This window comes from Centruroides sculpturatus, unplaced genomic scaffold (assembly GCF_000671375.1).
Source record: "Centruroides sculpturatus isolate CEXI.00-Female unplaced genomic scaffold, Cexi_2.0 scaffold119, whole genome shotgun sequence".
Lineage (NCBI taxonomy): Eukaryota > Metazoa > Arthropoda > Arachnida > Scorpiones > Buthidae > Centruroides > Centruroides sculpturatus.
Window position 1 is genome coordinate 989,064 of NW_019384338.1, and position 22,616 is coordinate 1,011,679.

General features: G+C 27.0%; 1 protein-coding gene and 1 long non-coding RNA gene across 2 annotated transcripts in view; both read left to right on the forward strand.

Moving 5' to 3' along the window:
- LOC111632790 overlaps positions 1-22,616 on the forward strand; it is a 70,723-nt gene that overhangs the window by 29,868 nt on the left and 18,239 nt on the right. The window contains exons 8-16 of the mRNA XM_023377321.1: positions 4,354-4,621; positions 4,789-4,854; positions 5,129-5,191; positions 10,335-10,394; positions 12,579-12,650; positions 13,966-14,022; positions 15,756-15,812; positions 15,916-15,981; positions 16,064-16,120. Coding sequence (XP_023233089.1) covers positions 4,354-4,621; positions 4,789-4,854; positions 5,129-5,191; positions 10,335-10,394; positions 12,579-12,650; positions 13,966-14,022; positions 15,756-15,812; positions 15,916-15,981; positions 16,064-16,120 — 766 coding nt within the window. The remainder of the gene's footprint in view (positions 1-4,353; positions 4,622-4,788; positions 4,855-5,128; positions 5,192-10,334; positions 10,395-12,578; positions 12,651-13,965; positions 14,023-15,755; positions 15,813-15,915; positions 15,982-16,063; positions 16,121-22,616) is intronic.
- On the forward strand, positions 1,471-1,701 carry LOC111632799. Its single transcript, XR_002757930.1, has 2 exons — positions 1,471-1,534; positions 1,623-1,701. It is a non-coding gene; the product is annotated as an uncharacterized LOC111632799 (long non-coding RNA).

The window sequence follows — 22,616 nt, forward strand, 5'->3', positions numbered from 1 at the left end:
GAAGACTATTGTATCATTAAAAATTATTTTTTTATTTTGTACAAACAAAATAAATATATTGAAAAATATAAAAACAATAAAAAATTATACTTCAGAAGTTAATTTAGTATCAAAAACGTAAAATATTTGAGTAGCCCAAGACATAGCCAAAGATTGCAGCGCCACAGCACTGGCGAAAATTTAAATTTGCCAACTGGAATTCTTTCGGATAATTGACTTTTGGATAAACGACACTCTACTGTAATTGAATTAAGTCGTATACCGAACAAAAGTCATATACCAAGCAAAATTTGTTTCATCCAAACAGGACGTATTCTAAAGCAGATGTATATCGAGGTACCACTGTAGTTCTATGTTCATTCTAAATATGGTTTTTTAGATTTATTGTTGTTACCAATTTGATATTTGTCATAAGTAGCTTTAGTTATGATATTAATCTTAAAAAATCCAACATAAAGGAATTCAATACATTATATTAAATGCTAAAGAATTTGTTATTTTGGAAGATTGTCCCAAAGATTATGGACAGAAATAAATGTACAATTGTTAAAACACTTATCCAGTTAAAATCTTAATTTTATTTAATTATTTGACATTTTATGATAACAAGTTGACAGGAATTTTCTTCCAGCAAATGAATATAGATCAGCCATTTTGTACCTTTATATGACAACAGGATAATCACCCCTATGAATATATTCGGTGCCATGTGTAGATCTCTGCATACTAGGAGCAAAGAACATCAAGAATCAGTCAGAAAATGCTTGACTACAACTACCTTAGTGGCTTTTACCTCTGATGGGACATTGATGTCTTTTTTGATAGGATACTTTGCATTGTGCATCAACTCCATCTCATCTAAAATATTTGGAGATACTCTAAATCTACAAGGCACTTCGTAAAGGGAGTGCAATTAACAGTAGAGATATGGTGCTGTTATTATGTGTGTGGGGGGCATTGTTTGAAATTGTCTTGTTTAATTTATCATCTCTTTTTTTGTTACACGCTTACTCATTTATATAATGTACTTTTATTTATATTAATTTTGTGTAGTATTTTTATTTTAGGTCAGTTTCTTTAGATATTTTAACCAATTTGTATATTTAACCCTTGTGCATGTGATAAACAATACAATTTGAATCATTGATTGTTTGTATTTTTTTTTTTTTTTACTGGATTTAAGTATGTTTTCAGTTAATTATATATATATATATTATAAATTGATACTTTTTGTTAAGAATACACATACAAATTCAGTTGTATAGTGTTAATTTGTGCTGCATTGTATTTTTATGATAATTATATTCATTCTGAAAGAAATTCATAGCAGTTCCATTTGTATGTTTTTCCCTCTGCTTATATGATATTTTTCTCAGCTTTCTTGAAAAACATAAATTGGGTTTGATTGTATTTGTGAATTCATTTATAATTATTTTTTATAACTTTGAAATTAATTTGTTTTTTCATGTTATGATAGATGATACTTTCCATATGCCATCCAGACCAGGTGGTGGTCCTTTTCATTCCAGAAGAGGTACAACTTTTTTCAAATCTAAATTAATAAAATGAACTTATTAAAAACAATAATTAAAATTATAGCATGTTTTAAATTTAAATTTTAGGGAATTTTCCTCATCGTGGACGGGGCAGAGGCCGTTTTTCAAGAACACCTAAACAGTTTCATGCAAACAGACAAGGTAAAATTCTTTGCATTTTTTGTCATTATTTAAAAGTTGATTTTATCTGATATAATCTGCTATTGATTTTTTCTGGATCTAACCTTATTTTAACGTTAACTGTATAGGCTAAATCATTTAAGGAAAGACATAATAAATAATCTAACGTACTGTGTAATTGTAAAGTATTCCTATTCAGCACTATCTGAAGGAATATGGAGCAATCCAAACTCAACCAAATTTTTTATGCTGATGTTTCTGGACACAGGAGAGATTCTACAGGGAAAAAAATTTAATTTCAAAACTTACCACTATAGAACTTGTGGTGCCACATGAGGCAAAAATAATATATATCTTATGCATAATACACATTGAATATTATATCTAGAAATTGACATATTATTATGTCAATTTCTAGATATAAAATGTCTATGGCATATGAAACATTATTCATATTAATGGAGATCAGCAGCAGTTGTTATGACTGGCTGAATATGCTTGTCTTGTTTAATAAAAACAATACTAATGCTGTAACTGCATTTCATACTACAACACCTTAAAAAATTGCATCAAGATTTTTGCTAATTGCACTTGTTGCATCTTCTGTAGTAGTGAGTTTTGGAACAATTTTTCTCTATGGAAATCTTCTGCATAAAATCTCCTGAAACAGAAAATTTTAGTTGAGTTTGGACTGCTACATATCCCATCCCTTCAGACAGTGTTGAATAGTACTTTTAATTATGATCATTCTGTATATTTTTTTAATAATAAATAAGCAAATTCTTAAATTACTCATTTATGACTGTGCCTGAATATGCTTGCTCATAACTTGGCTTTAGAATTTAAGTGAAGAAATTAAAATATTTTTGATATTAAATTTATATACAAAATTTTAATAATAAATGAACTTTTCAATGAAAATATAAATTTGATATACAGTGGAACCTCGGTATATGATCTTAATCCATTCCTGATGTTTGGACTTATACCGAATAGAACATATATCAAACCAACCTTTCCCATAAGAAGTAATGTAAAAATGATTAATTTGTTCTCATGTAAAAAAATGGCTTTAAACACCTCACTTTCCTGGCTACTTCCTGCTTGATTTTTCATGAGATCAGCATGTATCTTTTAAGTTTTCTCACAAATAATTGCTTCTGATACGCTGTCTCCAGCACACTGTTTTTCAGTTATCCAAAGCAAAAGCAATTTCTCAACATGATCTAATGTCTTTGATCTCTGTTTAGAAATTGATTTAACCCCTTTTGCAACATTAGCAGATTTAATAATGTCTTTATTTTTCACAATTGTCAATATTGTCATTCTCGGAATACACATGCAACAGTTAAATCTCGAATACACATGTCACCTTCATATTTCTCAACAATCTCTTTTTTCAGTTCCATTGTNGCACTGGCGAAAATTTAAATTTGCCAACTGGAATTCTTTCGGATAATTGACTTTTGGATAAACGACACTCTACTGTAATTGAATTAAGTCGTATACCAAACAAAAGTCGTATACCAAGCAAAATTTGTTTCATCCAAACAGGACATATTCCAAATTGGACGTATTCTAAAGCAGATGTATACCGAGGTACCACTGTAGTTCTATGTTCATTCTAAATATGGTTTTTTAGATTTATTGTTGTTACCAATTTGATATTTGTCATAAGTAGCTTCAGTTATGATATTAATCTTAAAAAATCCAACATAAAGGAATTCAATACATTATATTAAATGCTAAAGAATTTGTTATTTTGGAAGATTGTCCCAAAGATTATGGACAGAAATAAATGTACAATTGTTAAAACACTTATCCAGTTAAAATCTTAATTTTATTTAATTATTTGACATTTTATGATAACAAGTTGACAGGAATTTTCTTCCAGCAAATGAATATAGATCAGCCATTTTGAAATTTTATATCAAACATTTTTGAGAAGATTTATAACATTAAAATTTTATTTGATTTGAATTTTTAAAATATACATTTTAAGCTATTTAAATGTTATTTTTAAATGAGTAATTTTTTAAATTTTATTCTGATGTTAATTTGAGTTCACATTTTTTTTCTCATATTAATACATTAAATGATTATATAAAAATCTTATATATATTTATGAATTGCATTCTACCCTAACTTTATAAATTGAAATCTCAAAATGAAATTATTTTTCATTTTCTAGAACATTTAAGGAATAAAGTAATTCCTCTTAGTTACCACTGATTAATTTAGTTCAGAAAATTATTAAAACATTAGTGTCAATTTATTTTCACAGACATCAAATAAAAAAGGAAATAAAAATACAGACTATAGTTGAAATTATAGTTGATAAGTGATATAGATGAAAGTAGAGCAGAGATTAATCCATTCTACTTTCTGATTCTGTCTCTTGCCAGAAGAAATTATCCATTTAAATAAGATAAATATTTATTGTTTGTTAGGCAAACTTTTCATTTGTATTATAATTATCCAATAAGATTCCTTGTGTTGGGATATATGTTATACCCAATTATTTAACCATATCAAAATTAATCCCATTACAGTATCTTCACTAAGCATCCTTAATGATGTGCTTAGGCTAGCTTTATGTAAAAATTAATAAATTACAGATAGATAATCAGAATTTGAAATATAAATGAATATCTTATAATATATGTTATATTTTTAGGAAAGAAAAAGAAGAAGAAATCTCAAGATTCTGCAGCACCAAAACATGTGTTTGCTAAAAAGCCATGGTTTGATGATGCAATTTTGAAATTATTAAAAGAAAAAATTAGAGCACATAAACGAATGAAAAGATCGCCATCAAAGTCAAATATTGAAGCTTTTAAAGAATTAAGGAAAGAAGTTAGAAGAATATCAAGGCAGAGTTATAATGATTATTGTTTAAAATCTGGCCTACCAAATAAATATCTTGAAGCCGCAAAAGCTAAAAGGTATAGTTTTTTTTTTTTTTCAGTATCAAATTTAGAAATAAAACAAAAAATTTGTACAAACAACAAATTTAATTCTTTCAAGATTCAAATAAAATTTTAAGTTAAAAAGAAATATAAACCTATATTTTCAAATTATAATATTTTTTTGAAATATTTAAATTTTGTAGACAAAAAGCTGAAGAAGCTGCTTCTAAACCTGAAGATGATAGTATTCCTGTCATCAGTGAACAAGGGTTGGTGTTGTTTATTTTATTTTATTTTATTTTTTTTTAATTATTACAAAAAAAGTAGAAAATAAAACTTTAGTATATAATTATTATTATTTCAATTAGTAAAGTAAACAAAATGTAAAAAAGCTGTTATTACAGGACATCAATAAGATTTTTTTAAAATTAGTTATTAGTTAATTATAAAAAAAACACTAAAATTAACTTTTTTATAACATTTATATTATTTAGTGATCTCTTTAATATATAAAATTAAAAAGGTTTTTTTTTTATCTTACAGAGAAGAAAATGGACACAGCAGTAATAACAATATTGACCAAAATGAAAATTCTACTAATGAAAGGTTTGTAGAAAGTCATTGTTTTTTAAGATTATTTTCTACTACAATTTTAGTACTCTGCTTTTTTAGAATAGTTTTTAATATAACTTCATTTACAATTTATTTTTTTCTGTTTATTAAATTAATTTGATTGAATTTTGAAATTTTTGTGTGGTTTTAACTTATTTCAACTTGAATTTATTTTAGTAATGTTTTTATATATATATTTAATTGTGTAAAATAGTATATATAATTCTGATATTAATAACTTACAGAACATACAAACTGAAAAATAATTCTAGATGTATTGAAAGCAAGAATTAATGACAGATATAAACAAAGTTATTATAGTCTGTTATTTCTTTTATTGATACTACTCTCCAAATCATACATAATATACATCATTAGACTTAATCAGTAAAAGACTACTAAAAAGTAGCAACTCTAAATATTTGTAACATAGTAAGGAAGCTTTTTAAAATTTCTTTCTCTGTCTCAAATTTTTTCTATACTAAAGTATAAAAAAATTTCTTTTAATGCAAAAGCTATCTAATATTTATTATTTTCCATATAATGACTGATCCCAGTATTAACTTATGATTAGATCATTTTCTTGTGCATAATAAATAATAATGATTCAAAAACATTATATATCTTGAATGTGATTATTTATATATATAGAATATGCTAAGACAAAATCCAGTCACTGTTTTAATTTGTTAAGATACCTGTGTATAAATTATATATATGTTTATACATCACTTAGAAACTTATTTAAAGTATGTTAGCCTATTGCATTTATTTTACTGTTTAATTTCATTTAAAATAATTAGAAATGAAAATATGTACAATTTTGCCCTTGTTGTAGTGATGCTCCTTCCAGCCATTTTGGCTATTGAACTTATTCCTTCCATTTTAGTATAAAAACACTTCCAAAACAACATTGTGAGTTGACATTCTTTTTTCAATTTCAGATTATTTTTTAAATTTATATTATTAACAGAAAAATGATTATAAATTAAATTTTGACAAAATACTGATGCTGTTTCTTTCTGAATAAATTTGTGCCTAAGAAAATAACTGTTGCAAGTAGGCAAGAAAGAACTGAAAAACTGCATCTGATTAAATGTCATCCACTTAACAGGGTTTCCTTTTTTTACTCAACTTTTAGATTCTTTGACTTTACCATTATATTTTCCAGTAAATTTTTACTGTCTTAGTATCATAAACTGACAAGTGGGTTTCTATTATAATTAAATTTATATAAGATTTTTTTCATTTATTTCTTTCACAATTTTATTTTTTAAAGTTTATAATTGCATTTGTGAGAATTTTGAATATATTTATAATTATCAGCATATTAAAAAATATATTTAATGAAAATAACTTATAATTTCTTATACATTTATCAGTACTTCTGGTTTCATATTTATTGTTTATATTAATTTAGTTTTTTTTTTTTTTTTAAATGAACGAATGGCAAGCTGTAGATTGTCTTATCTGACTACTTTTATCATATTGTAGAAATCAGCAATATTAAATGTATCACAATAATACAGAGTTTTTGAAACAGATACATACACTCACAACTTACTATCATGATAAATCAAATCTTTTAAATATACTTATATGTATGTATAATGTTTCAAAGCATTTGTTACTGGTATCATTTTAATATTATATTTATTACTCGATGTTGATTTGACATCAATCAGTATCATTGTCGATAGTGTGAAAATTATACTGTATATCATACTCATACATACTGAATACAATAATTCTCAATATTAGGAAATTGTTTTAAATTTGTTAAACCATTTTTTTTTTCTTTTAATTTCTAGCAGATGCTTTTATAAAATTTCTTACAGAATATAATTTTAAATGCTATTAAGACATCTTTCTATTAAGCAAATTTCTTATTACAATTAAATTATTTAGACAGCCTTCTAGATTATCCATGTTTTGCTTGATCATTTTGTATTAGTGACTATAACATTTGTAACTGTTCATGATTACAGAAGTTATACAAAATTTTTCACAACAAAAGAATTGCATTGTTCTCTAGTTTTTTCTTTTATTTTTATCATTAGCTTTCATTTAAAATTTATGCATAAGTTATCTGTGATTAACAAAATAAACATGCTTAAATCTACTTTAATTCCAATAAAAATTTTTGTTTTCAAATTTAAGCTTATTAGTATAAAAATTAAAAAGTTGTGTGTATTTTATAAAAGTACGTTTGATTTTTCTAATTCATAATTTTTATCTTAATTATCTATATCTATATATATAAAAATGGACGTGTGTGTCCCTATATTTCACTTTTCAGCCAAAACTACACATCGCACATGAATGGTATTTGTATGTGGTAGTAGCCCCAAGTCTCCATTCGTGCACTATGGTGGTTGCGTCTCGATAGCTATAAGGGTGCGGGAGATATTGGGGCTTAAAGTAGTTGACTTTGAAGATTTTCTATTTCAATTTTAAAAATGTTCGAACCGTTTTAAATTCGAATTGGTTCGATTATAGAACGATTGTAAACGTTCCAGAAAATTGATCAAATTGAAAATAGTTCGGCAAATACAAATCAGGTGTGTTTATTTATTAATATAAATAGCTAATATTGCTGAGAAGATAGATAGATATCAATATAAAATAGTTCGTTTAACTGGACGTAAAAATTCTCTAATTAGTCTGGAAACGGGGGACCTAATTCTTGCATTCTGTGAAAACGGGTAAGATTAGCTATAATGTAATTATCTTAATTTTCACTATCGTTACTTTTTGCCCAGCGAAGCGGGTCATTGCAGCTAGATTCTAGATTACTTACAAAAACAGTCTTTCTATTTCGATTTTCAAAATTTTCGAATTCGAATTGGTTCGATTATAGAACGATTGTAAACGTTCCAGAAAATTGATCAAATTGAAAATAGTTCGGCAAATACAAATCAGGTGTGTTTATTTATTAATATAAATAGCTAATATTGCTGAGAAGATAGATAGATATCAATATAAAATAGTTCGTTTAACTGGACGTAAAAATTCTCTAATTAGTCTGGAAACGGGGGACCTAATTCTTGCATTCTGTGAAAACGGGTAAGATTAGCTATAATGTAATTATCTTAATTTTCACTATCGTTACTTTTTGCCCAGCGAAGCGGGTCATTGCAGCTAGATTCTAGATTACTTACAAAAACAGTCTTTCTATTTCGATTTTCAAAATTTTCGAATTCGAATTGGTTCGATTATAGAACGATTGTAAACGTTCCAGAAAATTGATCAAATTGAAAATAGTTCGGCAAATACAAATCAGGTGTGTTTATTTATTAATATAAATAGCTAATATTGCTGAGAAGATAGATAGATATCAATATAAAATAGTTCGTTTAACTGGACGTAAAAATTCTCTAATTAGTCTGGAAACGGGGGACCTAATTCTTGCATTCTGTGAAAACGGGTAAGATTAGCTATAATGTAATTATCTTAATTTTCACTATCGTTACTTTTTGCCCAGCGAAGCGGGTCATTGCAGCTAGATTCTAGATTACTTACAAAAACAGTCTTTCTATTTCGATTTTCAAAATTTTCGAATTCGAATTGGTTCGATTATAGAACGATTGTAAACGTTCCAGAAAATTGATCAAATTGAAAATAGTTCGGCAAATACAAATCAGGTGTGTTTATTTATTAATATAAATAGCTAATATTGCTGAGAAGATAGATAGATATCAATATAAAATAGTTCGTTTAACTGGACGTAAAAATTCTCTAATTAGTCTGGAAACGGGGGATCTAATTCTTGCATTCTGTGAAAACGGGTAAGATTGGCTATAATGTAATTATCTTAGTCTTCACTATCATTACTTTTTGCCCAGCAAAGCGGGTCCTTGCAGCTAGATTCTAGATTACTTAGAAAAACAGTCTTTTATATATAAAAAAAACTATATTACATACGAATAAAAACCCAGCGTAGCGGGTCCTTGCAGCAAGTATTCATATATTGATAAAAAAACAAATATTATATATTATCAATGCATTATTTGTTTCAAAATATTTAATTAGAAATTTAAAAACATTTAGATATTATGTGAAATAGAAAAAAATAATACTATATTAAAGGTTGCCAATAAGTGTATTGTAAGCATAGAAGTTAATAAAATTGAAGACAAAGTCTGCCCAAAAGGGTCCACCATTTATTTCTTGTGTTCCAGACTATACACATTTATGGTGACCGACTTTCCTTTATAGGCTACATGCCGCCAGAGTTTAAAAAAGTCCTTTAAAAAACACAAATATATCCAATTAAAATTATAAAATTTCTAAAAAAGGAACTGGTGACATACAGATGTCTTGCTTTTCATCCATCTTGTGGGGTGTTTCTGCTTTTATCTACTGGAACAAGTGCTGCAAAATGTAGATTTTGGAAGCTGCCCCTTGGTGATGATACATTTAGATTTTTCCTTTGTAAATTTTTTCGTTCGATGGAGATTATTAATATTAATAAAATTGAAGACAAATTGGTGGTCCCTTTTGGGCAGACTTTGTCTTCAATAATCTACATCAGATGAAAAAATTTACAAAAGCATAGAAGTTTTATTTATTTTTTTCTACTATAAATGATGGTGATAAGATTTGTGGATCTTTCTGATATCAGACAAATTTTTTTGTTTTAAAATGTTTAATAATTAAAAACTTAATAAATTAACATTTTTTAAAAAGACAATTACATTTATAATGATGAAATGTAAGAAAGATAAAACACCTTCAAACTTCAGCAATAAGCTATAAGAGGTTGTTGCAAGTTAGTAAATTTTCATTATTTAGGAATTTTGAAATTGTACCATATAAATTTTTTTCTGTTTTGATTTGTTAAATTTATGATTAAGGTTGTTATGAATGCTTTTACTTTTTATTGCTTTAAATTTCAAATTTTCTAGTAAAATAATTGGTTACATTCTGTTAAATGAAGTTTAAGAGTAGCATGGTTTTATTTTATATATAACATAGAGGAAGAAACATTAGCATATTGTAATTCTTGTTACTAGAAGAATAGAAAGATTTATGTAAAAAATTTGTATATGAATCCCTTAAATCAGTATTATTTAAAAATAAATAAATAAATTATTCTTAAAATGTATGATTTTAATTATTTATTTTTTGATTGAAGGTCAGAACAAGAGACTCAGTTAGCTGAGGTGGTAAATGATGAGGGAGATGATGCTAATAGGTATATAATAATAATTTTTAATTATTTTTTTTAAATTATTTAAAAAATATATGTAAAAAATTTAATAATTTTGATAGCAATATTTGTTTTAAATTAAGGAATTCGTATTCAGTATAATAATAATTTTAGCTGTCATTTAAGTAGAAAATTTTTTACACTGGTAAAAAGAGAGATAATTTTTTTTATTCCTCTTCAGAATTTTACATTTTCTTTTTCAATATACAGTCAAACCTCAGTTTTCAAACAACTCACTTTTTGAACAAATCAGTTCACAAATAGAATTATGAACTCATATTTGCTTTGGTTACCTTACAATAACTTGGTTGCTGAACAAACTACTTGGCAAGAGCTGGCCACAGATTAGAGGGCAGGTGGTCAACTTCCTATACTTCCTATGTTAAAGAGAATCTAAGGATCAACCAATCAACAACAGGACTACTGATTCAGAAATTAGTGGTGCTGGGATCACCTTGCATCATTAGACATCATGGCACAAATCATCAATGACATTGCTGTTTAAATTAGATTTCAATGTGCATGCTGGAAAGATACTACTTTTATTTTTCAGTATGCACCACAGTTGAGTTTAAGTGAAACTAATTAATAAAAACTTCTTTAATTGACATGCACATAATATAAGTAGCATCCAAGAATTTCTGTTTAAAGGCGCTTAAGTAAAATTAAATAACAAAAACTTATTAATATAATAATATATTGCATTTGTGGGCATTGTTATGCATGGAATACTGCTAAAAATGTTTAAAAAAAAGGGGGATTTATTTTGGGGAACAAGACAGATTAATTTCATATTGCTTTTTTATGGAAAAATTTGTTTTGGTTTTAGAACAAATTAGTTTTTGAATAACTTTTAGGAAAAAATTAAGTTCAAAAACCAAGGTTGACTGTAGTCTAATAACTATTAGTAAATTATGTTCATTGTAAAGTTTTCTAAATTATGCTTTGCATAAATTTTACATTATCTAATTTGAATAATTATGTATTTTTACAAATTAACAAATTATAAAAAACTGAAAAAAAAATAATAGTGAAATATGTCTAAATATCTTTTTATAATTAAAAATAGTTTATCAAATACTATGAATAAATATATATATAATGAATAGTAGAGAAATAATATTTTATATTTTAATAAGATATTGGTATTGATCACCAAGAAAAATTGTGCATCTTAAATAAATCATATTTGCAATTTATATTGGTGGTGATGGTTCCTTCAGTGCTAAGTAGCATACAGGGCAGCAATTATATTCCATCAATTTCAATCCTGGGCAGTGGTTTCAGCTTCCTCCCACATCACATTAAGCATCTTCAAATCTTGAAGAAAAGTTCTATGCCAAGTATTCCTGGGGCATCCATATGGTCATTTGGCACCAGGGAGACCCATTTCATGGCTGTCTTAGGTATCCTATTATTATCCATACGAAAAATATGATTGGCTAGTGAAACTCTTCTATTGGTGACAATGTTATGAAGTTTAGACAACTCACTCCTTCAGATATTGATATGGAAAGCAGTTTTTACTTTCTTGGCTCTGTTATATATAACTGAGGAAAAGTATGGCAATTGGTCAAAAAATGATTCCCAGATTTTTTAATTTTTCGACTTGGGACCTTAAAACCTCAAGAAATGCAAAAAAAAAAAAAAAAAACAAATTCTGGGGTTTTTTCTGTATGTATGGATGTTAATATGTGTCGAGCACAATTTTGTTCACTCATTTTGTAGTTCATTCACTCCTGTGTTTTTTGTCAAAAATTTCTGAAATTTTGCAGGGAGGTTTGTCTATTGGGACATTAATGCCGTTAAATTTTGGTGGTTAAAGGTCAAGGGAGATGAAAGGCTTCATGTGTCATATCTCCAGTAGGGTCGGACTTAATGACAATTTTACTTGTTATTAGCATTTAAAACTTTTTATAAAACCATCCCTATCCTAAAAATTAAGCTTTTTGCCATTTTATAATAGTTAAAAATATAAAAAGGTTTTAAATAAAATATTGTAACAGATGGCACCACCAAATGTTGCCAGGAAAGTTAAGCAACTCATTGCTGGATTTTTTTTCTTCTCAGAATTAATTTTAGTTTTAAGTGGATTATCTTCAAATTTCTAGTAAAATCATTTATTAAATATACTATTTTTTAATTTTTTGTTTTACTTTCTAATTTAAGGTCAGAACAAGAAAATACAGTCATAGTCAAAGATAATACTGTTCAAGAGGGTGATCAGGAAGATAATAACAGGTATTTATTTCAAAAAGTAGCATTTTAGGTATAGATTATTCATTTCAGACTTCTTACATTTTTCTCTCGTCAAACATGTATGTTATTTTTAAAAATTTGTAACTTGCTGATATGTTTAAAATTGCAATAAAAAATTATGTCACAATTTGATATTAGATTTTTTTATATTAGAAAATTTAATTTTAAAAAATAATAATCATCTTCATCATAAGCCTGATAGTATAGAGAAAAGATGAAATCTCATTCAAGATGGATCGGTTTTCTTAATTAACTTTCTAAAATAACTTAATTAAGCACTTGTTTGTATCAGATATTTATCAAATCTAATTACATACCAGATTTTATTTGCCTAACCATTTTTTACCACAAAAAATTTTTTACAATTCCTTTTTTTCTAATCATCTGCAATATTTAGTATTGATAATATATAAAATAAATTATTTTTTTACACTAATGAATTATGCAAAACTAGTTTATCATAAGTTTTGAAAAAATTGCATTTTCTTTACTTTTATAAATAATATATTTAAGACATATATTATAAAACTGAATATTGGATTATTGTTTCTATTTTCTGCACTTTGTAGATTTGTAGACGTGTTGTAAATTTTGTACAAGTGCACACTGCTTTAGGCATGCTTCTAATTTGTTTATGCATGCTCTTTAATCAATCTGAACATGATACAGAACATAACTATTTTGTTAAGATTACATAGCTCTTGATCCCACAGTCGGCCTTCCAATGTGTAGCAATAGGCACAGCTATACTGTCACGTCACCTTCACTACACTTTTTGCCCAGGATTTTTACCACCAAATGGCCAAACAAATTCCAATATGTGGAGTACTAGCATGCTGAATCATTATCATATAATTCCAGATTGTTGTCTGCTTTTCATGGGATGCTGTATTAATGAAGTTCTATAGTATATATTATTATATAAATTAAAATATCAATTTTTCAACTTTGGGTACACTGATAATTTTGTTTTCATCTTATCTTATTTATGTGTTGTTCTTAATAAGAGTAATTCGTTGTTGATGATAACACAGAATAATTAACAATGCTGTTTAGACATTTAGTTTTCATAAAAATCCTCTTCTCTTTTCCTCTTAAACTTGCACAGCTAAGAACTCGAAAACTTTGTGTAATCAATCTCAAAATATTACTGTTGTTTTAGTAGAATATGTTTATGCATATTAAAATTTTTTATTATTTACCTATTAATTATTAAATTATATGTTTTAAAGAAAACAATATAAGTTGTAAATATATATTTAACATTTATATATGAAATATACTAATGTTTTGTTAGGTTGGAAACAGAACTTACAAATGGAAGTGAAGAAGTAAATCAAAATATGAATAACAGGTATATATTTTTTAATTTGCTGTGTGCTTAATTTTTCTTTAACATCTAATGAATCTCTCAGAATTTACTTTATAAGATTCTTATTAATCAAATGATTGTAGTTTCTGTGATATAAATAGAATTTTCTGATTAAAATTTTTTTTCCTCTATCCTAGAACACACAAAATTTTTAATACATATATATTCTTTATATACATAACAAGATGCATCCCAGAAAAATAATGCTAATTTATAACTTTTAATTTTGTTCTAACTTATAAAATACATATAGTAACTTGTTACTGATAGTAATATAATCTGATAGATTTTTTGTTAAAGTTCATGTTTATAATTCATAATAAAGAATTAATAAATTATTTATTTTGTTAAGTATATGAACACTAACAAGTTACTTTGACTTTTGATTACAATTATAAATGCGTATAAATGATTTATTTTTAATGAATTCAATTCATAAAAGATAATTTGGATTTATTATTATTATTATATTGTTGTGTTTAGTGGGTTATACTCGGTTCACACCAGTGGCTGTGTACTATGCCAGACCTGAGTCAAGGCATAGCAACCAAAATAAAACTAAAATTAAATAAGTGTGTCAGTGTCTGTATTAAGGAATTTCCTAACAATATGGCATGTATTCAATATAGTGGCTTTCTGTAGTGTTATATATGTATTTCTATTCAATTGTAATGTTCCCAGGCTTTTGTGTAGTGTGTGTGGTATCACACTTGTACAGGAGAGAACAACAGGTACAATAAGCACCCTATCCATCCTCCACAGATGCCTTATTTCCAGGGCGAGTTCTGTGTACTTTATTATTATTATTATTATTACATTTTTAGAAAAATATGGTATATTGTTTTTGTTTATATAATTAGATATATGATTTCAAACATACAATTTATGTATTATATAAATAACTAGCAGACCCCGCCATGCGTTGTTGTAGCTCAAAATGTATCTATTATAAATGTATAACACTTCCCCCATGGGGGGAAATTTTCTTCTTAGTGTATATTCTCTTGACGTACCCTATTAAAACGCAAAAACCCGCATCTAAAATAATATAATAGAAGCCAAGTTCTTCACGGTAAGCCTTAATTTTGTCTCTCTCCCCGCGGGGGAATATCGAAAAATCCCTTCTTAGTGTACATTCTGTTGATATACCCTATTAAAACGCAATCAAAACCGCATCTAAAATAGTATAAATAGAAGCAGAGTTCTTTACGGTAAGCCTTAATCCTAACCATCTCCCTTCGATGGGGGGAATTTTGGCACGTATATTATATAAAAACACGTGCGTATTCGAATGCAGCGTTGTGTCAAAATTTCAAAGGAATCGGTAGGAACAAACGAACATTGCATTTTTATTTATATAGATAGATAGATGATCTGCTTTAGTTCATTTTCACAGAAAAGCAAACTTAGGGCGTTGTACTCGTAGCGCCATCTGTTGGACATAAAAGCCTTAACCTAGATTATATATTTTAATTTATATGAATGTTTAACGGAATAATATACAGCCTATGTCCACCCTGAGGTTTCATTCTAAATATTGGTGAAATAATTTTTGAAATCGGATGAGTAGTTTCGGAGATTACCTGCTGCAAACAAACTTACTTACATACATACTTACAAACATTACCTCTTTATAATATTAGTTTAGATAATATTTTTAGCTGTATTCTCTCAGAATATTATATGAATGTATGTATATATTTTTTCATTTAAAGTTTACATGAAGAGAAGACTGTTGAAGAAGAAAGTACAGAAGAATTTGTGAATATTAGGTATTCTAAAATATCTTGATATTGTTATTTAATCAGTTATTTTCTAAATAAATAAATTTAGTGATATTTGAAAACATTTTTTTAAACATAAAATATTTTGTAGACCAGATGATAATTCTGTATGTGAAAATGAAAACATTGAAGAATTGAAAGAACAGATAATAACCAGGTAGATTTTAAATTTAGTTTTTTTACTGTATTTTTCCCCTTTTGCACTAAGGTAGAACTGAAAATTTATTCCTTCTCTTCAGGCAAACAATGGAAACAGATTCTGCTGATGTAAAAATGGAAAACAATTTAAATGCCAGGTATTTATATTATTTTGTTACTGGATTATGTTAAAGTTTTTATATATTTAAAATAATGCAATACATCATAATACAAAATAGAATTAATTAAAAGATGATAAAAATTAAGCATGTTGTTGTTATAAGAACAGTTTCAGAAAAATGAATCAAAGAACTATTTTTATTGTTAATTTTTATAGGCATGTTAATTCATATTTATTACTATTAAATCCAATTGAAGCAGAAAGAAGAATTTAGATGATTATCATTTATAATTTTAATATTCTAATAATAGGGAAAATTTAGGACAAGAAATGATATGCTAACAATCTATTTTTCTTTTAATTTATTTTTTCCAAAAATATTGCGAAAAATAATGAAAGTACTTGTAACCTGAATAAATAGTGAAGGTTCTATTGTCGTATTGTATAATAGAATGAATGTCAAACATCCAAATTACGGGTTATCAAATTATGCAAGGGTTTTATTCTAAGTATGTCATATGTATTATAATTTTTTTTATAATTCAAATAACATTTTACCATTTAAAGTAATTTTAAATGTCATAGTTGCATTCTGCTTGTATGAATTTAACTTTTAGTAACACACTAGATACACTAGATATGAATGATGGGATTGGCTATATTAATAAATGGTTTCAATACATAAAATTTAACATTATACTAGCTCTATGATGGCTTTTCCTTTTTTGCTAGACTTATTACACCATCATTGGAAAAGCCATCATAGAGCTAGTATAATTGAACACAAGACTACACAAGAAGTGTATTATAGAAAATTTAACATGATAAAATGAACAGTTTGGATAAGCTGAAGTTAAGAACAAACAAACAAAAGTTTTCCAAAAAGGGTAATAACATTTTGCTGTTTTCAAGAATCTTGAAAGATTCTCAAAAACACAAGAAGTCAAAGAAAGTGAAGTGTAAACTAGGAAGGAAGAAAAGAAAAAAACAAGTAGTTGTAAACAAAGTGCTGATTTGAGCTGACAACAAATTGAGGGAATTGTTAGGTTTAGGAACTGTCAGAACTAAAGCTAAATTGTGTTTAAGTTTTAGCTTGTAAATAGAAATCTTGCTATGAATTACGAATAAAAGTTTTATGAAAGTTTTGTGTCAACTTATTAGTGGCTCCAAATTCACTGAATTTTTATCAAGCAATTAGTGAAAAAACTTAATTATTTTTCAAGTTGTTCATTTACAACATTTTCAAATAGTTGGTTTTGCTTGAATGCTATGTTGTATGTAAGCATTGCCATTAATAGTCAAAGAATATAACTTGTAAAGTGTGTAATTTTGAATCATGAATATATTTGAATTGTTTGTACAGTACAGCATCATTTATCCATATCAATTGGGGACTGTGCTTATTCGGATAACCAATTATGTACAAAAAAAAATAACCTATCCCATGTTGAAATTTTTCTCCGTTGCGTGTTGCTTCACGTTGAATTTTCGTCAATGTTAAGCCTAACATAAATTTTTAAAAATAATAATCGTGGCTATTGTATCGTTAAAAATTATTTCTTTATTTTGTACAAATAAAATAAATATATTGAAAAATATAAAAACAAAAAAATTATATTTTGGAAGTTAATCTAGTATCAAAAATGTTCAATTCAACATGACACAGTCTGACTGGAACGCTTTTGGTTAACCAACATTTTGGCTGATCGGTTTTCAGATAAACAACGCTCTACTGTATATTGTTTGTTTTTGTGTGTGTGTGTGTGTATAGAGTCAATGCAACTAGAATTGAGCATTGGATTGGTTCATTTTGGTCTGCTATAGGGGAGATTGATAGGATAATGCATCTTTTTTTTTTTTAAATTTGCAATCAAGAATTTCTAATAAATATAAATATTTAATAGAAGATGATAATGCTGATATAATCAACCACATTTACAGTATTTGACACTTTTTTTAAGACAAAGTGAAGCCCAAGGGAGTGTATGTGCATTCATGAGCAATTCTATCGCCCCTTAAAAACACAAAAATGAACCAACCCAAGGGCCAACTTTAGTTGTACCAACTATACACACACACACATATTGATTTTTCTGTCTTTTGCATTATTGTAAAATCGTGTATTTCAAATACAGGTGATTCTCAAGTTTTAGAACTTGTTTTACTTATTATATATTTTCTCTGTTAATTTCTTAAATCTAAAGTGCCAATAAGCTATACTTAAAAGTTTCCATTATTTACAAAAGTTTTACATTAATTCAAACACAAATTATTTATTGTATTTATTCAGACACTTGGCAAATTCATAATTAAATTTAATGATGAGATTTGTCAAATGTCTGAATAAATACAATAAATAATTTGTGTTTGAATTACTAAAAATTACTGGCACGGTTTCAAAAAACCAGGAAATGTTTTTCAATTTAAAAATTTTTTAAATTTATATTTGTTACTTCAGACGACTGGATGACAAGTATAGATATGAAACAAACTAAAAATTACAGACAAAAACTTAAAAATTTAATTTAAAATAAATATTTATTGGTAGTATTAAATAACTATCAAGTTATATAGAGCATTTGAAAGTTGAAAGCTAAATAGAACAAAATAGCATCATACAATTGTACAGTAGCAGTAATGACAACACAAATCTCAGGTGTTTTTTTTTTATTGTATTTCAAATAAAGTTTTCCAGGCTTTGACAAGTTCTTTTTTTTGGTTTGTTGTGTATCTATTTTAAACTTTAAACTATTTAATACAAATTTAAAGTTCATATTTTTAAATCAAAATTAAATATATAAATTATTAAAAAAATAATGATGTATTTTTAAATTGATTGTGTATGTGTATAGTTCTTATACATTTTATTTTTTTTAATAAGCATGGATTTCTGTGATCATTTTCTATAGAGGTGCATTGAAACTGTAGTATTCTTAAGAGAGGGTATACAAAAATTTTAGTCTAAATACTAACTCCAAAATCCAGCAGCCAAAATACTTTAGGATAAAATATATTAATAATTAATGTTAGATTAAATCTTTATTTAAGACACACAGTTTTATAATGATGATATAAATTATTGTTATTTTAATTTTTTATTTAATATTTAAATATGAAGAAATTGAAGCTTTTAAGGAGTCAGATGAGAAAAAATAACAATAAACATTTTCTGAACTTCCTGCATTAGATTAGACATTAAAAAGAACAAGAAAGCTTTCAGTAGCCTTATTTTATTAATTATTATAAGTATAAATTATTATTATATTCTATGCTTATAACATATATTCAAAAATTTTCTAAAGAATAAAATTTTAAATTGGTCAGAGATAAGATAAATTTTGATTCATAAGCTAATGTCAGTTCTGAATGCTTTTTTCCTCCCTATCAGTTCACAATAATAAACTGATTGTAAATTGATAAAATGGGAAATGATTCTGTCTAAATATATACACTGACATCAGAAAAATAGAAACATCAGTCTAATGGCATGTTGCATTGCATTTACACATTCTGAGAGAGTTCACATGCAATTGGTACTGCTGTGAAGTTATAACAACCCATACTACCTTAAATGAAAACCATAATTCCTCAAGATTAACAGGAAGGAGTTCTTTCTGTTGAATGGCTCTTTCATTAATGTTTGATGGGTTCAGATCAAAGGACAAATTATGAACAGAAGTCCTTTGAATGTTCCTTTGGCTGTACCTGTACCCTCCATGCTGTGTATAGAAGTGCATTGACTTGCTGAAAGAAACCATTGCCATCTGAGTGTAAAGCTATGAAAAGGTACACATGATCTGCAAGGACGTCCTAGTAGCTGCTTCCAGTCAGTCTAGTACAGAAGAACAGTCCTCTCCTAGCATGATGGATTCATGGCTTCATAAAGTTTTATCCAGATATGACATCTCATAAAACAGATAAACCCACTCATCAGCTTGAGACACGTAAAACTTGACTTGTCTGATCATGTGACGCTATGACAAAGTTCAGCTGTTTAGTAGCAGTGTTCTCTAGCACAGGATAGCCTTGAAGTATGGTGATGTGCTGTAAATAGGAGCACACTAGTAGAACAATTGCCAAATCCTAGTATGGCTAGAAACATTTGCACAATGCATTGACTGATGGCCACAGGTGCACAAAAATTAAAATTGGTTATGATCTAGGGCAGGGGTGGCCAACAGTTTTTGCCCCGGGCCGAATTGGAAAGAAAACTTTTTTCACAGGCTGAACCAGAGGCTACCCTAGGAAGATTTTGAGGTGGTGCAAGATCTCATTGTGGTGTCATCCCATAGAGACTGAATTGTAGATAGAGATTACGGATACATTTTTCGCATTGTCATGGTTTATCAACATTCTACACTGTGCTTACGACGAGATTTGTAATGGAGGGTTAACTCTAAAGGCGCAGTGAGTTGTTTACTTTTTTTTTTCTTTTAGGCGTCAGAATTTTTTATCGAGCTAATATTGAAAGATTGATCATGGGCCACATAAATTCATCAGACGGGCCTGATTTAGGGTAATGTGGTAATGGAGCCTAGTGGTTGTTAATGACAATTGTTATTACAATGATTACAGTTGATGAAGACATCAAACATCAATGTGAGGTTTTCATCTACTGATATCATCTCTGGCATTTTTTTCTAGGTGTCATGTAGCTTTTTAAACTCTTGAAACCGTTATGTAGTGCCACTTCTGAACCTAATGCAGTAATTACCCCAGAGTAGCTCACCTATTTTGCACTTATTGTGTCTGTGATCAAAGGCACTTAAGTTTTTTTTTTTTTTTTTTTTACTTCTGTTGATCAAGAACTTTAAATCAATTTACTCCTGTTTGTATAGCCTGTTGTCAAATTAACATGAAAGATATCTTAAAATTTGCAGATGTGATAAGTGATGCTACTGTTATGAGAGTTGTTTCTATTTTTCTGACATGAGATTGTATATTGTAATTGTATAAATATTTTTTCAGTAATCTGCTTTCAGTTTACATGTATGCTGAGGATTGTCCAAATTGAGACTGAAAATTTATCACATAAACTATTTTGGTAAAGTTTTTGTTTATTAAAAGTATAAAGCATTTTTATTATGAGATAAAATGAAAACATAATAAATATATTCATCTTGATTATGATTTATATATAATTATTTGTAATTAATCAGCATGAATTATATATTCAGATTAATTACAAAGGAGTGATTGATTAGGTTATTACACATGTTAGTAAAACAATAAATCTGACATCCTTGGTGATACATTTTAAATTTTAAAGAGAAAACAGATATGTGTAAATAAATTTTATATTAATTATATAAATATTTTAAAATGCATATATTTGTCATTCTTAATCTTATTGTTAGTTTAAAAAAGAAAAGAAGGAAAGAAAAAAAAATGGAAAATATGCTATTTCGACATTCAAATAATTTTTAAACTGATGTTACAGAATTTAATAGCTTATGGTTAGACTGATGATGATTAATTAAAGTTGCAGAAAACATTGTGCAAAGATTAAAATTCAATAAAATCTCAATTTAATGGACAAAATTTCCAGTTTGTATATTATATGTGAAAATTAACACCATATTAATTTAAAAATACTTTTTATAAATAATTAAATTAACAGGTTTTTTCATATCTGAGTCATGGTTTTAATTAAGTACAATTAAAGTGTATTTTCCAAAAAAATGTTTATTTTGATTCTGATCATATACTTGTTTATTACATTCTCAGAACTACAATGAGTGCATAAGCAATAATACACATAGAAAACTTTTCTGTCAAATTAAACTTCTCATACATACTTAATTTTAATTACACAAATGTATCTACATAAGTAAAAACAAATAAACTACTAATTTGTCAATTTTTTAATACATGCATTTGGAAAACCTAATATTTATTATATAATGGATAGTCCTTGCCCAAATTAGTCTGTTAAATTGAGGTTTTAATCTACTGAATATTAATGATTTAATTTCTCGGGCTTTTAAAAATAAGTATAAGCTAATTTCAAAACAGTATTATGCTATCTGTAACATTAAGAAAAATTCATTTATTTTTAACATTTTGTTTTTTAACTGTAAGCAGTGAGTTTTTATTTTAGAAACTTTTTATATTATTAAATATTATAAAATGACAAAAAGGTTAATTTTCACGATAGAGATGAGTTTTATTTAAAAAATGTAAATGTTAATAACAAATAAAATCTTAAGTCCACCCCCACTTGAAATATGACACATGATTCCCATCTATCTTTCCACTTTGATGGTTAAAATTCAAGGTCAAGGGAATAGAAGTTTAACCATCAAAATTTAACAACATCAATCCCCCTAATACACAAATCTTCTTGCAAAAGTTTTTGACAAAAGGCACAGGAATTATTAAGCTTTAAAGTGGGTGAACAAAATTGTCTCCCCAAGCATCATGCATTGCACATACACTAATATCAATACATACAGAAAAATGCCCTGATTTCTTTTGCATTTCTCAACATTTCAAGGTCCTGAGTCCAAAAATGTAAAAATCTTAGGGGATCA